This window comes from Bombina bombina, chromosome 2 (assembly GCF_027579735.1).
Source record: "Bombina bombina isolate aBomBom1 chromosome 2, aBomBom1.pri, whole genome shotgun sequence".
NCBI classification, from domain to species: Eukaryota; Metazoa; Chordata; class Amphibia; order Anura; family Bombinatoridae; genus Bombina; species Bombina bombina.
The window spans coordinates 1,095,502,246-1,095,515,824 of NC_069500.1; the positions used below are offsets into that span (position 1 = coordinate 1,095,502,246).

Here is a 13,579-nt window from a genome sequence, read left to right on the forward strand (position 1 = left end):
TACACTCTCAATATGAGGTAGAAGAGATAAGCAATAACATGTTAATTTTGAATTGTTCTAAGTATTTGGCTTTGGTTTACAGATATAATATAAATAAGCATGTGTGTGTGTGTGTGTACAGAAAGTGATAAACTAAGGATATCTGATTTCCCTGCAAGATCAAACCATTTTGATGGGCTTTGGTTTCAAAGAACAAATTCTGCTTTTTTGAATACAAAAATAAACCTACAGGAGCAATTTCCAATATATATTTCATACTCTGCAACTGGTGTAGCAAGTAAACCAATTTTACAGTACACTGTCCCTTTAATTGCAGGTAAACTATTAAAAAGAAACGTACTACATCAATAGTTCATAGTTTCGACTGTAGAGGTCCTCGTTCCGCTCCAGCTGGAAGTCCCTTTCCTCTCGCTGGTTTCACGTTCTTGCTCACTCTGAAATCTCGCGTGTGCGGCCTGTCCTTCCTCTTTCTCACCCAGCTCGACAAGATGGCAGTCGGCAAGAACAAGAGGCTGACCAAAGGTGGTAAAAAGGGTGCCAAAAAGAAGATGTGAGTGAATATGCAACGTTAGTGCGGAGGGTGGGAGCTGGGTAATATTGTCCGCTTGTGGATTTACCCCAGTGACAAAGGATTGCTATGATATTTCTCGGATTCTAACTTGATGTCGGCGAGTGGGATTCTGGCTCTGTGTTATGTCTGGAAGCTGTTGTCTACTTCGAGCTGCTTAAAGCGCGACAGACTTCCGTATTTTGTGCACGATGTAAACCCATAGCTGCCTGCTTAATACCAATTTTGCTGTAGTTAGTGTATTGTTAATCAGACTGTTAACCATGCTCCATAGTTTAATGCAATGTTGACACGTGTATAAGTTTCCCAAGTCCCATTAATATACTAAATAAGCTGCATGTGATTTGCTGTTCGGGAGCAAGTAAGGTTTTGTGTATGTCGCATGTCTGTTTATACACAGATATGTCATCTTTGGGTTAGGCCTATATTTGGTGTAGCTATGCCTGAGTTAGTTGTGTCGTGCATCTGTAGTTCCTAAAGTAATGACAAATAGCTTCAAATCTGCAGGAAAACAAATTTTGTAAGGCGACCATATGTGTTTACTTGTTGCAGCTATGCTTGAGTTAGTGATATGGTGCCTCTGTAGTTCTCAAAGTAATGACCAATAGCTTAAACTTTGTAGGAAAACATTAGTTGTAACGCAGCCTTAAAGGGACACGAGTGCACGTCTGCAGAAATTAGGTTTTAGTATAATAGTGTGTACAAGTTACTTCTGTGCAAAGACTCCTGTAAGGTTTTTACTCTATTATAGTTTACTGTACCATAATATAGTAGACAAATCCACCTGGAATCACGTTTCTCTTCATGGTTGTTGTACATGTATATACATCCTTTCCTTGGCCCTTAAAGGGACTTGTTGGTTTAACATTTCTAACACTTGAAAAATGGTTAAACACAGTTGTGTCATGGAAGTGCTACAAAGTTGCTTGTGAGCAGGATGTGGCTGGTGATTGGTGCCTGTGTGGTGGTGTAGATTAATTCAGGAACCAAGTCCTGATTAGCATAAAAATGACATGAAACCTAACATTTTTCAATAAAGTGGTGATAAATATATATATATATATATATATATATATATATATATATATATATACACAATATTTGTAGTCACAAAGTAAATGATAGGCATTTTCATTCATAAAAAGCATTATAAACGCCAAATTATTTAAATTTCCCTTTCATGTTTTTAGAAATTGTGCTGTTCACCCATAACGCATACTCTATTTCTGTGTTCAATGACGATTCAGGTTGTAGCCAATTGTGTTTGTGCCCCCTTTGGCGTCCAGCAAGTTTCAATAATGCATGCGCAAACAAAACCTGAGGCTTTAACTTGCTGTGCGACAAAGGGGGCGCAAAAAGATTGGCTACTGCCTGAATTGTGATTGAACACAAATATTCCTACCTTTTGGCTTGCCTGATGTGTTCCGCTATCTTCAGTTTACATTGCTGCTCCATTGATAAATGACACCAAGAAATTGAAGCAAATTTGTTTGAAGTAAATTGCAAAGTTGTTTCAAATTGAATCCTCTATTCGAATAATCATGAATGAGAAATGTTTCTCTTTAACGAATTGCTGTTTTTAAATTAAACTTAAAGTCAACCCTTTGCGTGAATTGAAACAAAGGATACTTTCATTAAAGTATAAAATACTTCATGCAGAATGATAATTTATTTCAAGTGATCTCAGATCTGAGCTGCTCGCGGCAGATCGCTGTTTTTGCAAAGAGGTGGCGTTTTCACCTCTTAGCAAATAGTTGTGCGGTAAATTTGGCTCCCAAGGGCGCCAAGCTGGATTTGCCGCACAGCTATTAGTTAGAGGTGAAAACGTCACCTCTCTAGCAAAACTGCGATCTGCCGTGGGCTGCCTTAGCAGCTTAGATCGGTGGTCGCTTGAAACAAAGGAGCTTTCTGCATGAATTATGTTATACTTAATGAATGAAATTCTCCTTTATTTGTTTCAATAGTCAATCTTTGTGTTTGTGAAATGCTAGGGTTGACTTTCACTTTGAGGGATATAAAGGAGCAGTAGTAAAATACTAATGTTCTATTGCTGACCTATAACTGTATAACATAGCTTTGACTGCAATACTTGCATTGAACACAGCCACTGAGCTCATTCAGGATAGTATGTGTTCTTAGTACCCAATCATTGGCTATTTTCGGTTCAAGACTGGCCATGTATTTCTGATCTGGACCTGACTTTAACCCTTTTTGGGGGGTTAACCACATGGGTTTTGTTCAAGCAGTAGTAAGTTATAAAACTTACCTAACAATTTATTATTTCTCATGCATTTGTAGGGACATTTGTTAGAGCCTGTTATATTTATGTTTACTGCCTCTATTTAACCCCTGCAAAGGGGCTAAACACATAGGTACATTCATGTTTTGGACCTCCAAACCTTGCTGCACCTAAGTGGGTTTTGGTGACTAGCCTTGTCTTGCTCCCCAACTGTACTTTACCTATGTAGTGCAACTCCTTTGAAGAGGTTAACGTTTATATACTTAAAGGGACACTCAGGTTAAATTAAATTTTCATGATTCAGATACAGCATGCAATTTTAAACAACTTTCCAATTTACTTCCATTAAAAAAAAATGTGCACAGTCTTTTATATTTACAATTTTTGAGTCACCAGATCCTACTGAGCATGTGCAAGAATTCAGACTATACGTATATGCATTTGTGATTGGCTGATTGCTATCACATGGTACAAGGGGAGTGGAAATACACAACTTTGAAATTTGTTATAAAAAAAATCTACTACTCATTTGAAGTTCAGACTAAGTGCTATTGCATTGTCTTGTTATCTTGCATTTGTTGATTATGCAAATCTAATGTGTTGACTGGTCCTTTAAAGTGAAGGCAAATTTAGATAAATCGGTGGCCGGTTTTTAAAGTGAAAGTAAATCCTAGTGTTTTACAAACGCTAGGATTGACTTTTGAAACAAATAAAGGGGACTTTCATTCATGAAGTATAAGATACTTCATGTAGAAAGCTCCTGTATTTGTTTTAACTGATTGCCGTTTTTAGCTGCTACAGCAGCCCTCTGCTAAAATTTTTTTTTTAAGAGGTGACTTTTTCACCAATAGCCGTGCGGTAAATCCGGCTTGGCGCCCATGGGAGATGGATTTACCGCACAGCTATTAGCCAAGAGGTGAGAAAACGTCACCTCTTAGCAAAAACATTTTTTTGCTGTAGCAGCTAAGAACGGCAATCAGTTAAAACAAATAAAGGAGCTTTCTACATGAAGTATCTTATACTTCATGAATAAAAGTCTCCTTTATTTGTTTCAAAAGTCAATCCTAGCGTTTGTAAAACTCTAGGCTTTGCTTTCACTTTAATAATCCTATTAAAAACATGGGCACTTTAATTCAGCAAAATTGACATTTCACTTGTTTTCTTTAAAAACTTACCTTTTAATCCTGACAGCCGCTGCAACGCTTCCTCCGCTTGTTGCAAGCCGTCTTCGCGGGTCCAAAATGACGAATCCGTCCAATCACGGCGTTGCCTCAGGCCATGATTTCCCCCGGGGGGAAAGTCGTGATTGGTGGATGCCGGATTTGTCATTTCTGACGTATGAAGAGGCTTCCGACGGCTGGGGGAAATCGCTGGAGCGGCTGTCAGGATTAAAAGGTAAGTTTTTAAAGAAAACAAGTGAAATGTCAATTTTGATTAATTAAAGTGCCCTTGTTTTTAATAGGATTATTAAAAACCGGGCACCGATTCATCTAAATTGACAGTCACTTTAATCTAGGGTCGGTAAAGCAAAATATTATGTACACAAATTGTAGTTTAGAATGTAATTTTAATTATAATAATTTAATTATAGTAAGCACAGTTACCTATGAGCAGTTATGCAATATATTGCTACTTCTGCAGTTGGATTTGAAAAGAATTACAAAGTCTTGTTATATTGCACTTGTCATGAGTTTTCAAATATTCATTTACCAACATTGCTAGAATACCTATTGTCACAATGTCTTCAGGGTAAGCTTGTGTCCAAAAACAAATGAATACAACTGCAAAACCTCTCTATTTCTCCCCTTGTTACTTTGTGATTCTATAAATTTTAAAGTGATTGTAAACTAACAAATAAAAGGCCAGTATTAAAGTGAAAGTCAACCCCATAGCTTTGTTGAAACAAAGGGCACTTTCATTCATGAAGTATAAGATAAATATCCGGTTTGGCGCCCATGGAAGCCAGATTTACTGCACGGCTATTTAAGAGGTAAAAAAGTGAACGTAGACTTTCATGAATTAGTGCCCATTTTTAAAAACACTATTAAAAACAGGGGTACTTTCATTCATGAAAGTTTACATTGCAGCATAATTTTACAAATTGCCAATCCGGCTTTGCTGAAGAGAGAGCTCTCCTGCCAGCTTCTCCGGCTGTACTTGCACAGCAATGACAAAACCGGCTTCCTCCAATCACGGCGTGGCCTCAAGAGATGGGACACTGGGGGGGGGGGGGGGGAGAAGAAGCCATGATTGAAGGAAGCCGGTTTCGTCATTGCTTATGTAGGTACAGAGGAGCTGTGGGCGGGGGATCGCCGTTCCGGCTTTCCTGAAGAGAAAGGTAAGGTATTTTTAAAAATACGCTGCAATGTAAACTTTCATAAATGAAAGTGCCCCTGTTTTTAAAAGTCTTTTTAAAAACCGGGCACTAATTCATGATAGTTTACATTCACTTTAAAAACAGGGGCACTTTTAATTCATTAAAGTTTACAATGATTCTTATTTTTAAATACTTTTGTGTAATGGTAAACATAACTGATCCTACGCCCGCATCTGCTGCTTCATTAGAATATTGATGACGAATCTGGCTTCCTACAGTCTTTGCGTTGCCCCACAAGCTGGATGCCAAAGGGGGCACACAACGATTAGAGGAAGCCGGATTCATCATCTATCTGCTAAAGAAAGCAGCAGATGCGGGTGGAGGATCAGTGTTATGTTTACCATAATGCAAATGTAAGTATTTAAAAAAATAAGTATCATTGTAAACTTTTATGAATTAAAGTCCCCCCCTGTTTTTAAGGGTATTTAATACTGGCCTTTAATTCATTAAAGTTTACAATAACTTCCTAAACCATCTGTCCATATTTTTTTTTTTTTTATTTTTTTTTGTCTATTTGTAGCAGGTAGTGTAAAGTAATTTTGATTATGAAGTCCCTTAAAGGGACAGAATACACTGATTTTCATACAGCTGCATGTAATAGACACTACTATAAAGAATAAGATGCACAGATACTGATATAAAAATCCAGTATAAAACAGTTTAAAAACTTAAAAGCTCTCAGTTTAGCTCTGTTGAAAAGGTAGTTGGAAAGCCCACTGCAAGTGGGAAATAAGACACTCCCCCCTTTTGCATATGAAAAGACCCTTTACACAAACAAGAGCAAGTTGGAGTAGGTAGCTGATAGTATTCTCAAACTTTGGGGCTTGGTTAGGAGTCTTAAAATCAGAGCAATGTTATTTAAAAATAAGCAAAACTACTTTTTTTTTTTTTTAATATATAAACAAAAACAAACTTTATGGGCTATATAAATAGATCTAGTTAACGTTTATGCAAATAAATGGGGAACTTTACCAAAAAAGTGAAGAAAGGGGGGGGGGAGCACTTAAAGGGACAGTCTACACCAGAATTATTATTTTAAAAGATAGATAATCCCTTTTTTACCCATTCCCTAGTTTTGCATAACCAGTTATATTTATATATTTTTTACCTCTGTGATTATCTTGTATCTAAGCCTCTGCAGACTGCCCCTTTATATCAGTTCTTTTGACAGACTTGCAGTTTAGCCAATCAGTGATGGCTCCCAGGTAACTTCACGTGCACGAGCACAGGGTTATCTATATGAAAAACATGAACTAACACCCTCTAGTGGTGAAAAACCTGTTAAAATGCATTCTGAAGAGGCAGCCTTCAAGGTCTAAGAAATTAACATATGAACCTCCTAGGTTAAGCTTTCAACTAAGAATACCAAGAGAAAAAAAAATTGGTGATAAAAGTAAATTGGAAAACTGTTTAAAATTACATGCCCTACCTGAATCATGAAAGTTTTTTTTTTGGACTAGACTGTCCCTTTTAATTGCAATTAAATGGAAATCATGTTACACTCCTAACATTATGTTTTTTTTTTTTTTTTTTTTTTTTTTTTTAACTCAGTGTTGACCCCTTCTCTAAAAAGGATTGGTACGATGTCAAGGCACCTGCAATGTTTAACATCCGTAATCTGGGGAAGACTCTTGTCACCAGGACCCAGGGAACCAGTAAGTATAGGTTTGAACATATTGACCGAGAATGAAAGCATTTAGTATTGGGCTTCATATGTTTATAGTTGGGTTACTCAAATCCCAGGAGCCAGGTACTCTTGACTAGGCTTGTCTGATACTTATTCTCAAGGACTGAGACACACCAGGTTCCTGGGATATACCTCATGAGAAAATGACTTAAAACAAACCTGCTCAGGGATATATATATATATATTTAATAACTTTTTCATGCTTTTTTTTTTTTTGATGGGTAATTTTGTTGCTATTTAAGTCTAATGCTTTACTTCTTATAACAGAAATTGCCTCTGATGGGCTCAAGGGTCGTGTGTTTGAAGTGAGCCTTGCTGATCTGCAAAATGATGAAGTTGCTTTCCGTAAATTCAAGTTGGTCACAGAAGATGTCCAGGGTAAAAACTGTCTGACCAATTTCCATGGCATGGATCTTACCCGTGATAAAATGTGCTCTATGGTCAAGAAATGGCAGGTAAAGAGGGCTTACAATACTTGCAACAGTTTTCATTGTACATTCAAGTGCTTTAAAGATTTATTGTGGCCTGAACTTTTTTCCTAGTGTGTTTTTTTTTTTTTTTTTTTTAATAGGGCTCGGAGTCAAATTTAAAAATACTTAATTGTGCAGACTTTTACAGGGATCTATAGGCCTAAACTAGTTTTCCATGCAACTGTGGAATGCATTATATTTAAAGTGATGGTAAACTCCCCCTCTTGATGAAATTATATCCAGAATATTAGCTATATTTTAGATGGAGAGTTTTATTCATCAGTTGCAATGAAGATGCGCTATAACTATCTTTTTAACGTAGATATGAAATTCAAATACACCCACGCTCTGCCGGGCACTTCAAAGTCAATTTTTATGTGAGCCAACTTTAAATTGTTGTCCGATCAGCGATCTCCCCTTTTGGACACCTTTTGTAGCTAACTGTTTTATGCGTCCACAGTGGAGATCTAAGGAGCATACAAGGCCCCTGCGTACACTCCATAATTATGCCTGGACAGCCAAGGGCATACAATGTGTATGCACCAACCAAGCTGTTAAAGGGACATTCAACACTAATGCTAGATAGCATGATGCATTCAAAGAAATGAGTCTGAGAATAACATGTAGATATATTTTTTGAAGTTTCATAGGCTGTTTAAATATAGCCGAAATAAGCGTAAAGTTTTAGTGTCTGTAAAACAGTGGAAGCTGCCATGTTGTAACTTAGGTTACCTTCTCTGCTGTGGCTAAATAGGGACAGTTATAAATAGGTCACTAGTGTGTGCCGCAAATGGCTGTGTGGAATGTGTTCTGCACTTCCATTTTTAACAGGAACTGAAAAGCTTACACTTTCAAAATAAAATGAGGAAAAGGGGTCAAAATAGATAATGAAAGTATATTGCTGAGTTTCTTTTTTTCCATCTAAAGGTTTTTGTGGTGTCTCCTAAGACTAAATAAATTTTAGTGTTGTGACTTGTTGGCAGGGTGGATTTGATTTAAAATCACTAGTCTGTAGGGATGCACCGAAGTTTCGGCCGAAAATGGCATTTCCAGTTATTTCAGTTTTAGTTTCCTTTTTCCTGTTTACGGTAAAATTATTTTGTAGCATATTTCAAATTTGATGCTAGCCTAGAGCTGCAGTCTGAGTTCATTACTTGACTTGCTGTTTTGCATATAATAGTTTCCGAAGACTATACTTTATTTGGATAATTGGTAAAAAGCAAACAAATAAAAAAAAACCTGCTAAATCTGATTCTATTACACAGAACTAAAGAATACAATATATTGATGTTTGTTTTAAAATGACAAACACTGAGATGGTATTATAAAACTCCGCAAAATACTTTAATTATTTTTGTCCCCTTTTCCTGTAATTCTATTTAGAAATTGTGAGCTTTTTAGTTCCTTTTAGAAATGGAAGTGCAGAACACTGTTATATTCCACACAGCCATTGGCTGCACACTATAGTGACCTATTTATAACTGGCCACAGCAGAGAAGGTAACCTAAGTTACAACATAACAGCTCCCATTGTTTTATAGGCACTAAAAATGTACTTGGTCAATATTTATTTAAACCGCTAATGAAACTTTAAAAAATACATCTACATGCTATTCTGACCTTTCTTTGAATGCCCCAGATGCAGATTTTTTTTTTTTTTTTTTCACTTTAAAAAATAAAATTGGGCATAAAGTGAATGTAAACTTTCATGAATTAGTGCCCAGTTTTTAAAAATACTATTAAAAACAGGGGCACTTTCATTCATGGAAGTTTACATTGTAGCGTATTTTTAACAAATACTTACCTTTCTCTTCAGTGACACAAGATCAGCGGTACCCCTCCCGCAGCTCCTCTGTACTTACGTCACCAATGACGAAACCGGCTTCCTCCAATCATGGCTTCCCCCCCAGAGTCCATCTCGTGAGGCCACACCGTGATTGGAGAAAGCCGGTTTCGTCATTGCTTAAAGGGACACTGAACCAAATTTTTTTTCTTTTGTAATTCAGAAAGAGCATGAAATTTTAAGCAACTTTCTAATTTGCTCCTATTAAATTTTCTTCATTCTCTTGGTATCTTTATTTGAAATGCAAGAATGTAAGTTTAGATGCTGGACCAATTCTGGTGATCAACCTGGGTGGTTCTTGCTGATTGGTTCTGAACCCAAAAAAGCTGATTTATATTTCAAATAAAGATAGCAAGAGAACTAAGAACAATTGATAATAGGAGTAAATTAGAAAGTTGCTTAAAATTGCATGCTCTATCTGAATCACTAAAGAAAAAAAATTGGGTTCAGTGTACCTTTTTAAGTACAGCATGAGAAGTGGGCAGGGGATTGCCGATCCTGTGTCGCTGAAGAGGAAGGTAAGTATTTGTAAAAATATGCTGCAATGTAAACTTGAATGAAAGTGCCCCTGTTTTTAATAGTATTTTTAAAAACTGGGCACTAATTTTATTTAAAGGGCCACTAAACCCAAAATCTTTCTTTCATGATTCAGATAGAGAATAGAAATTTAAACATTACAATTTACTTCCATTTATTTTGCTTCATTTTTAAAATATCATTTTTTAAAAAAAAAGTAATGCACATGGTAAGACAATCACACGAGGCTTCTATGTGCAGCAACCAATCAGCAGCTAGTGAGCATATCCAGATATGCTTTTCATCAAAGAATATCAAGAGAATAAAACAGAAAGATGTTTAAAATTGCATTCTCTTTCTAAATCATAAAAGAAAAAATGCGGGTGGCATGTCCCTTTTAATATATTGCAGCAGTTGAAAATTGGTCTAACATAGAAATGTAGTAGTAAAAAAGGTGCATTGCTCATAAGAATGTCTTACATTCAGATAAACAGCTTTGCAGACTGGGGAAGGCTAGAGGAGTGGGTTTGAAAAAAAAAAAATCTGAGCCAGTTAAAGTGACATAAAACAAGTTGGGATAGACAAATATAATGTGCTTTAATTACTTAACATGCAAATTTATACTGCAGTGCCTCGCCATTAACCCTTTCTTTTTAGTTTATGAATTGTACAGCTCTAACTCCTTCTATGGCTGTATCTATTGTTGCTTTGGTAGAATACAAAAAATGCATAGGGATTATTTGCTGGAGCATGCCTAGAAGCTGTGAACTCAGTTGAAATACAATGCCTGTGTCTAAACACTGATAAAGGGAGGTGGAGCACAGTGCTCCTGACAGCATGGCTATTTAAGTATTTTTGCTAATTTTTTATTTAAATTTATTTAAAAATTACTGTATTTTAAAAATTTTTTTTTTTTTTTTTTTTTTTTTTTATGCAATCTATTTTATTTAAAGGGACATAATACTCATATGCTAAATCACTTGAAACTGATGCAGTATAACTGTAAAAAGCTGACAGGAAAATATCACCTCAGCATCTCTATGTAAAAAAGTTATTTTACCTCAATTTCCTCAGCTCACCAGAGTTGAGAGTTCTGTGTAAAAAGTTACTCAGCTGCTGCCCAGCTGCAGTTAAAAAAAAAAATTGTAGAAATGAACAGCAGCCAATCAGCATAAACAGTGCTGAGGTCATGAACGTTTACTGTAATCTCATGAGATTTCATAGTAAACTTTCTTAAACTGAATAGTGAAATAACATGACAGTGCACAAGGCTCAATCCCTTAGCTGTCCCGGGACAGACATACTGATTTTCTGCTTAGAAGTCATTTACAATGGGATGTGGCTACTGAGGAATTTGAGGTAAAATATCTTTCTTTTTTACATAGATGTGCAGCTGATATTTTCTAGTAAACTTTTTACAGCTATACTGCATCACTTTCAAGTGTTTCAACATTTGGGTATCATGGCCCTTTAATTAGCCCTTTTAGGATATGCACAGATCTCAACATGTTTTATGGCACTTAAACTATCAATGCACTGGTGCTTTGGAGCACTACTGCAGATTTGACTGTTCACTTCAATGGATGCAGCCAGAGCAAGGCTCTGAAGAAAACAGCCTAAGGAGCAGCGCTGCAAAGTTAGTGATGGTAAATTCTCCAGCATAGTCTCACATATAATGAAAGCTCCTGTGCTAACTAGCATATTGATCTTTTAGCATTAAAAAGTTCAATCTACCTGTTTAATAATTAAAGGGACACTGAACCCCAAATTTTTTTTTTTCGTGATTCAGATAGAGCATGACATTTTAAGCAACTTCCTAATTTACTCCGATTATCAAATTTTCTTCGTTCTCTTAGTATCTTTATTTGAAATGCAAGAATGTAAGTTTAGATGCCGGACGATTTTTGGTGAACAACCTGGGTTGTTCTTGCCGATTGGTGGATAAATTCATCCACCAATAAAAAAAGTGCTGTCCAGAGTACTGAACCCAAAAAAAGCTTAGATGCCTTTTTCAAATAAAGAAAGCAAGAGAACGAAGAAAAATTGATAATAGGAGTAAATTAGAAAGTTGCTTAAAATTGCATGCTCTATCTGAATCACAAAAGAAAAAAATTGGTTTCAGTGTCCCTTTAAGGTTTTCTCTGCCCCATGTAAAGTATTGACAGCACTCTCCCGTGCTTGTAACTCTGACTGCAAGAACTGAGCGTGCGAAACTCTCTACACTGTTTGCTCATCAGAAATGGTAAACAGTGATTTCTGTTGCGCAGTTCTTCTTACTGTCAATACTTTACATGGGGCGCATGGTGAGGCTCTGATTGGCTAAAACTGCTGCCAGTTAAGGAAGCCAAAAAGAAATTCTGTGACAGAGGCTGCATTACAGCAGTTACCGGAGCTGGAGAAAAACCTTAATTATTAAAGATAGATTAGACTTTTTAATGCTAAAAGCAGATCGATATGCTAGTTAGCACAGGAACTTACATTATATGTGACTTTATGCTGGAGATTTTACCATCACTTTAAAGCACTAACAGTTCCTGCATGTTTCCTGTTTCTGCAGACGCTGTATTTTCTGCAGTGACCTCTAAGATCACTGCATGTTCTTCCTTGGGGTTGAATGCATCATTTGTTTCTAGCATTTATTTGGGGTTTAATGTCCATTTAAGTAAGGATGCGCTGACATTTCTGTCACAGAAACATGGGCGAAATTTTTTTCGCTCCGTTTATTTTTTTGACCTTATTTTTCTTGGTAGCATTGTGTAGCATATTGATATTTTTATTTTGTCCCATTTTAGTGTTTCTTACAAAAATGTGGCTATTTGCATGTTTTTCAATTTGAATTAATTCATTAGCTTGCTCAAATTAAATTAAGCAAAATAAAATAAAATTTTTAAATCATTTGAAGACTTTTTTTTTTTTTTTTTTTTTTTTGATAGAGCATACCATTTTGAGATTTACATCTATCTGAAACCCAGTTTTCTTTTATGCTTCTGTCCCTTTAAGGTCTATTTTTCAACTGTTTTTTTTTAATATTTTTTCGCTGTGAAGGGGCATATTTCTGCAGAATGTGATATGTTCAAGATAGAAAAAAAATTGCCCAATTTTTATATGTATGTAGCCCAGCTAAAATTTTAGCAAAGATTAAGCTAAATTCAGCTCATTTTCAAGGTTTGTTGCACATATTAAATCAATGTATGTAAAATAATGCAAGTGTGTTCTTTGGGTAGCAGTTTTAAATAAAAGAAAATGTTACAATGTTTAGAAAGAATACTGCCCCCACCCACTTAATAAGTCCACTCCGTTGCCAACATTTTCTGTTGAGAATACTGCTTAACCATCACTAGACAGAATTTTTTTTTTTTTATAGTAAGGTTTTATGAGTGTGCAGTGGTAGGTCACATGCATAAGTCAAACAGTGACATCCCTTTTATAAGCAGAGCGGATATAACAAAACAAAAACATATACATATATATTTGTGTGTCCAGTAAGTAGGCCCTGGGTAGAACACTGTTAAGTGGTGTTTCAAATTTGACGACTTTCTTCCTGTGTGATCTGAAATTTCTCCTTTTTGTAGACTATGATTGAAGCACATGTTGATGTTAAGACTACAGATGGCTACCTTCTTCGTCTCTTCTGTGTTGGATTCACAAAGAAACGCAATAACCAGATCAGAAAAACGTCCTATGCCCAGCATCAACAAGTTCGTCAGATTCGCAAGAAGATGATGGAGATTATGACTCGTGAAGTGCAGACCAATGACTTGAAAGAAGTTGTTAACAAACTGTACGTGTGTACAGAAAATTGATTATAATGTTTTTGTTTTTTTATTTTTGCATCGGTTTAAATGCGCTATAGCTTAAGGAATGCTAAACTGACATTTTC

General features: G+C 36.0%; 1 protein-coding gene across 1 annotated transcript; it reads left to right on the forward strand.

The window, feature by feature from the left end:
• Positions 1-392: 392 nt before the first annotated feature.
• Positions 393-13,480, forward strand: RPS3A (ribosomal protein S3A; the record flags this gene model as incomplete). The annotated part of the gene is given in 4 exon segments (XM_053703735.1): positions 393-550; positions 6,736-6,839; positions 7,139-7,326; positions 13,272-13,480. Coding segments are annotated over 4 exon segments (563 nt in total), but the record flags the coding sequence as incomplete, so codon positions are not given.
• Between the last annotated feature and the right edge of the window lie 99 nt (positions 13,481-13,579).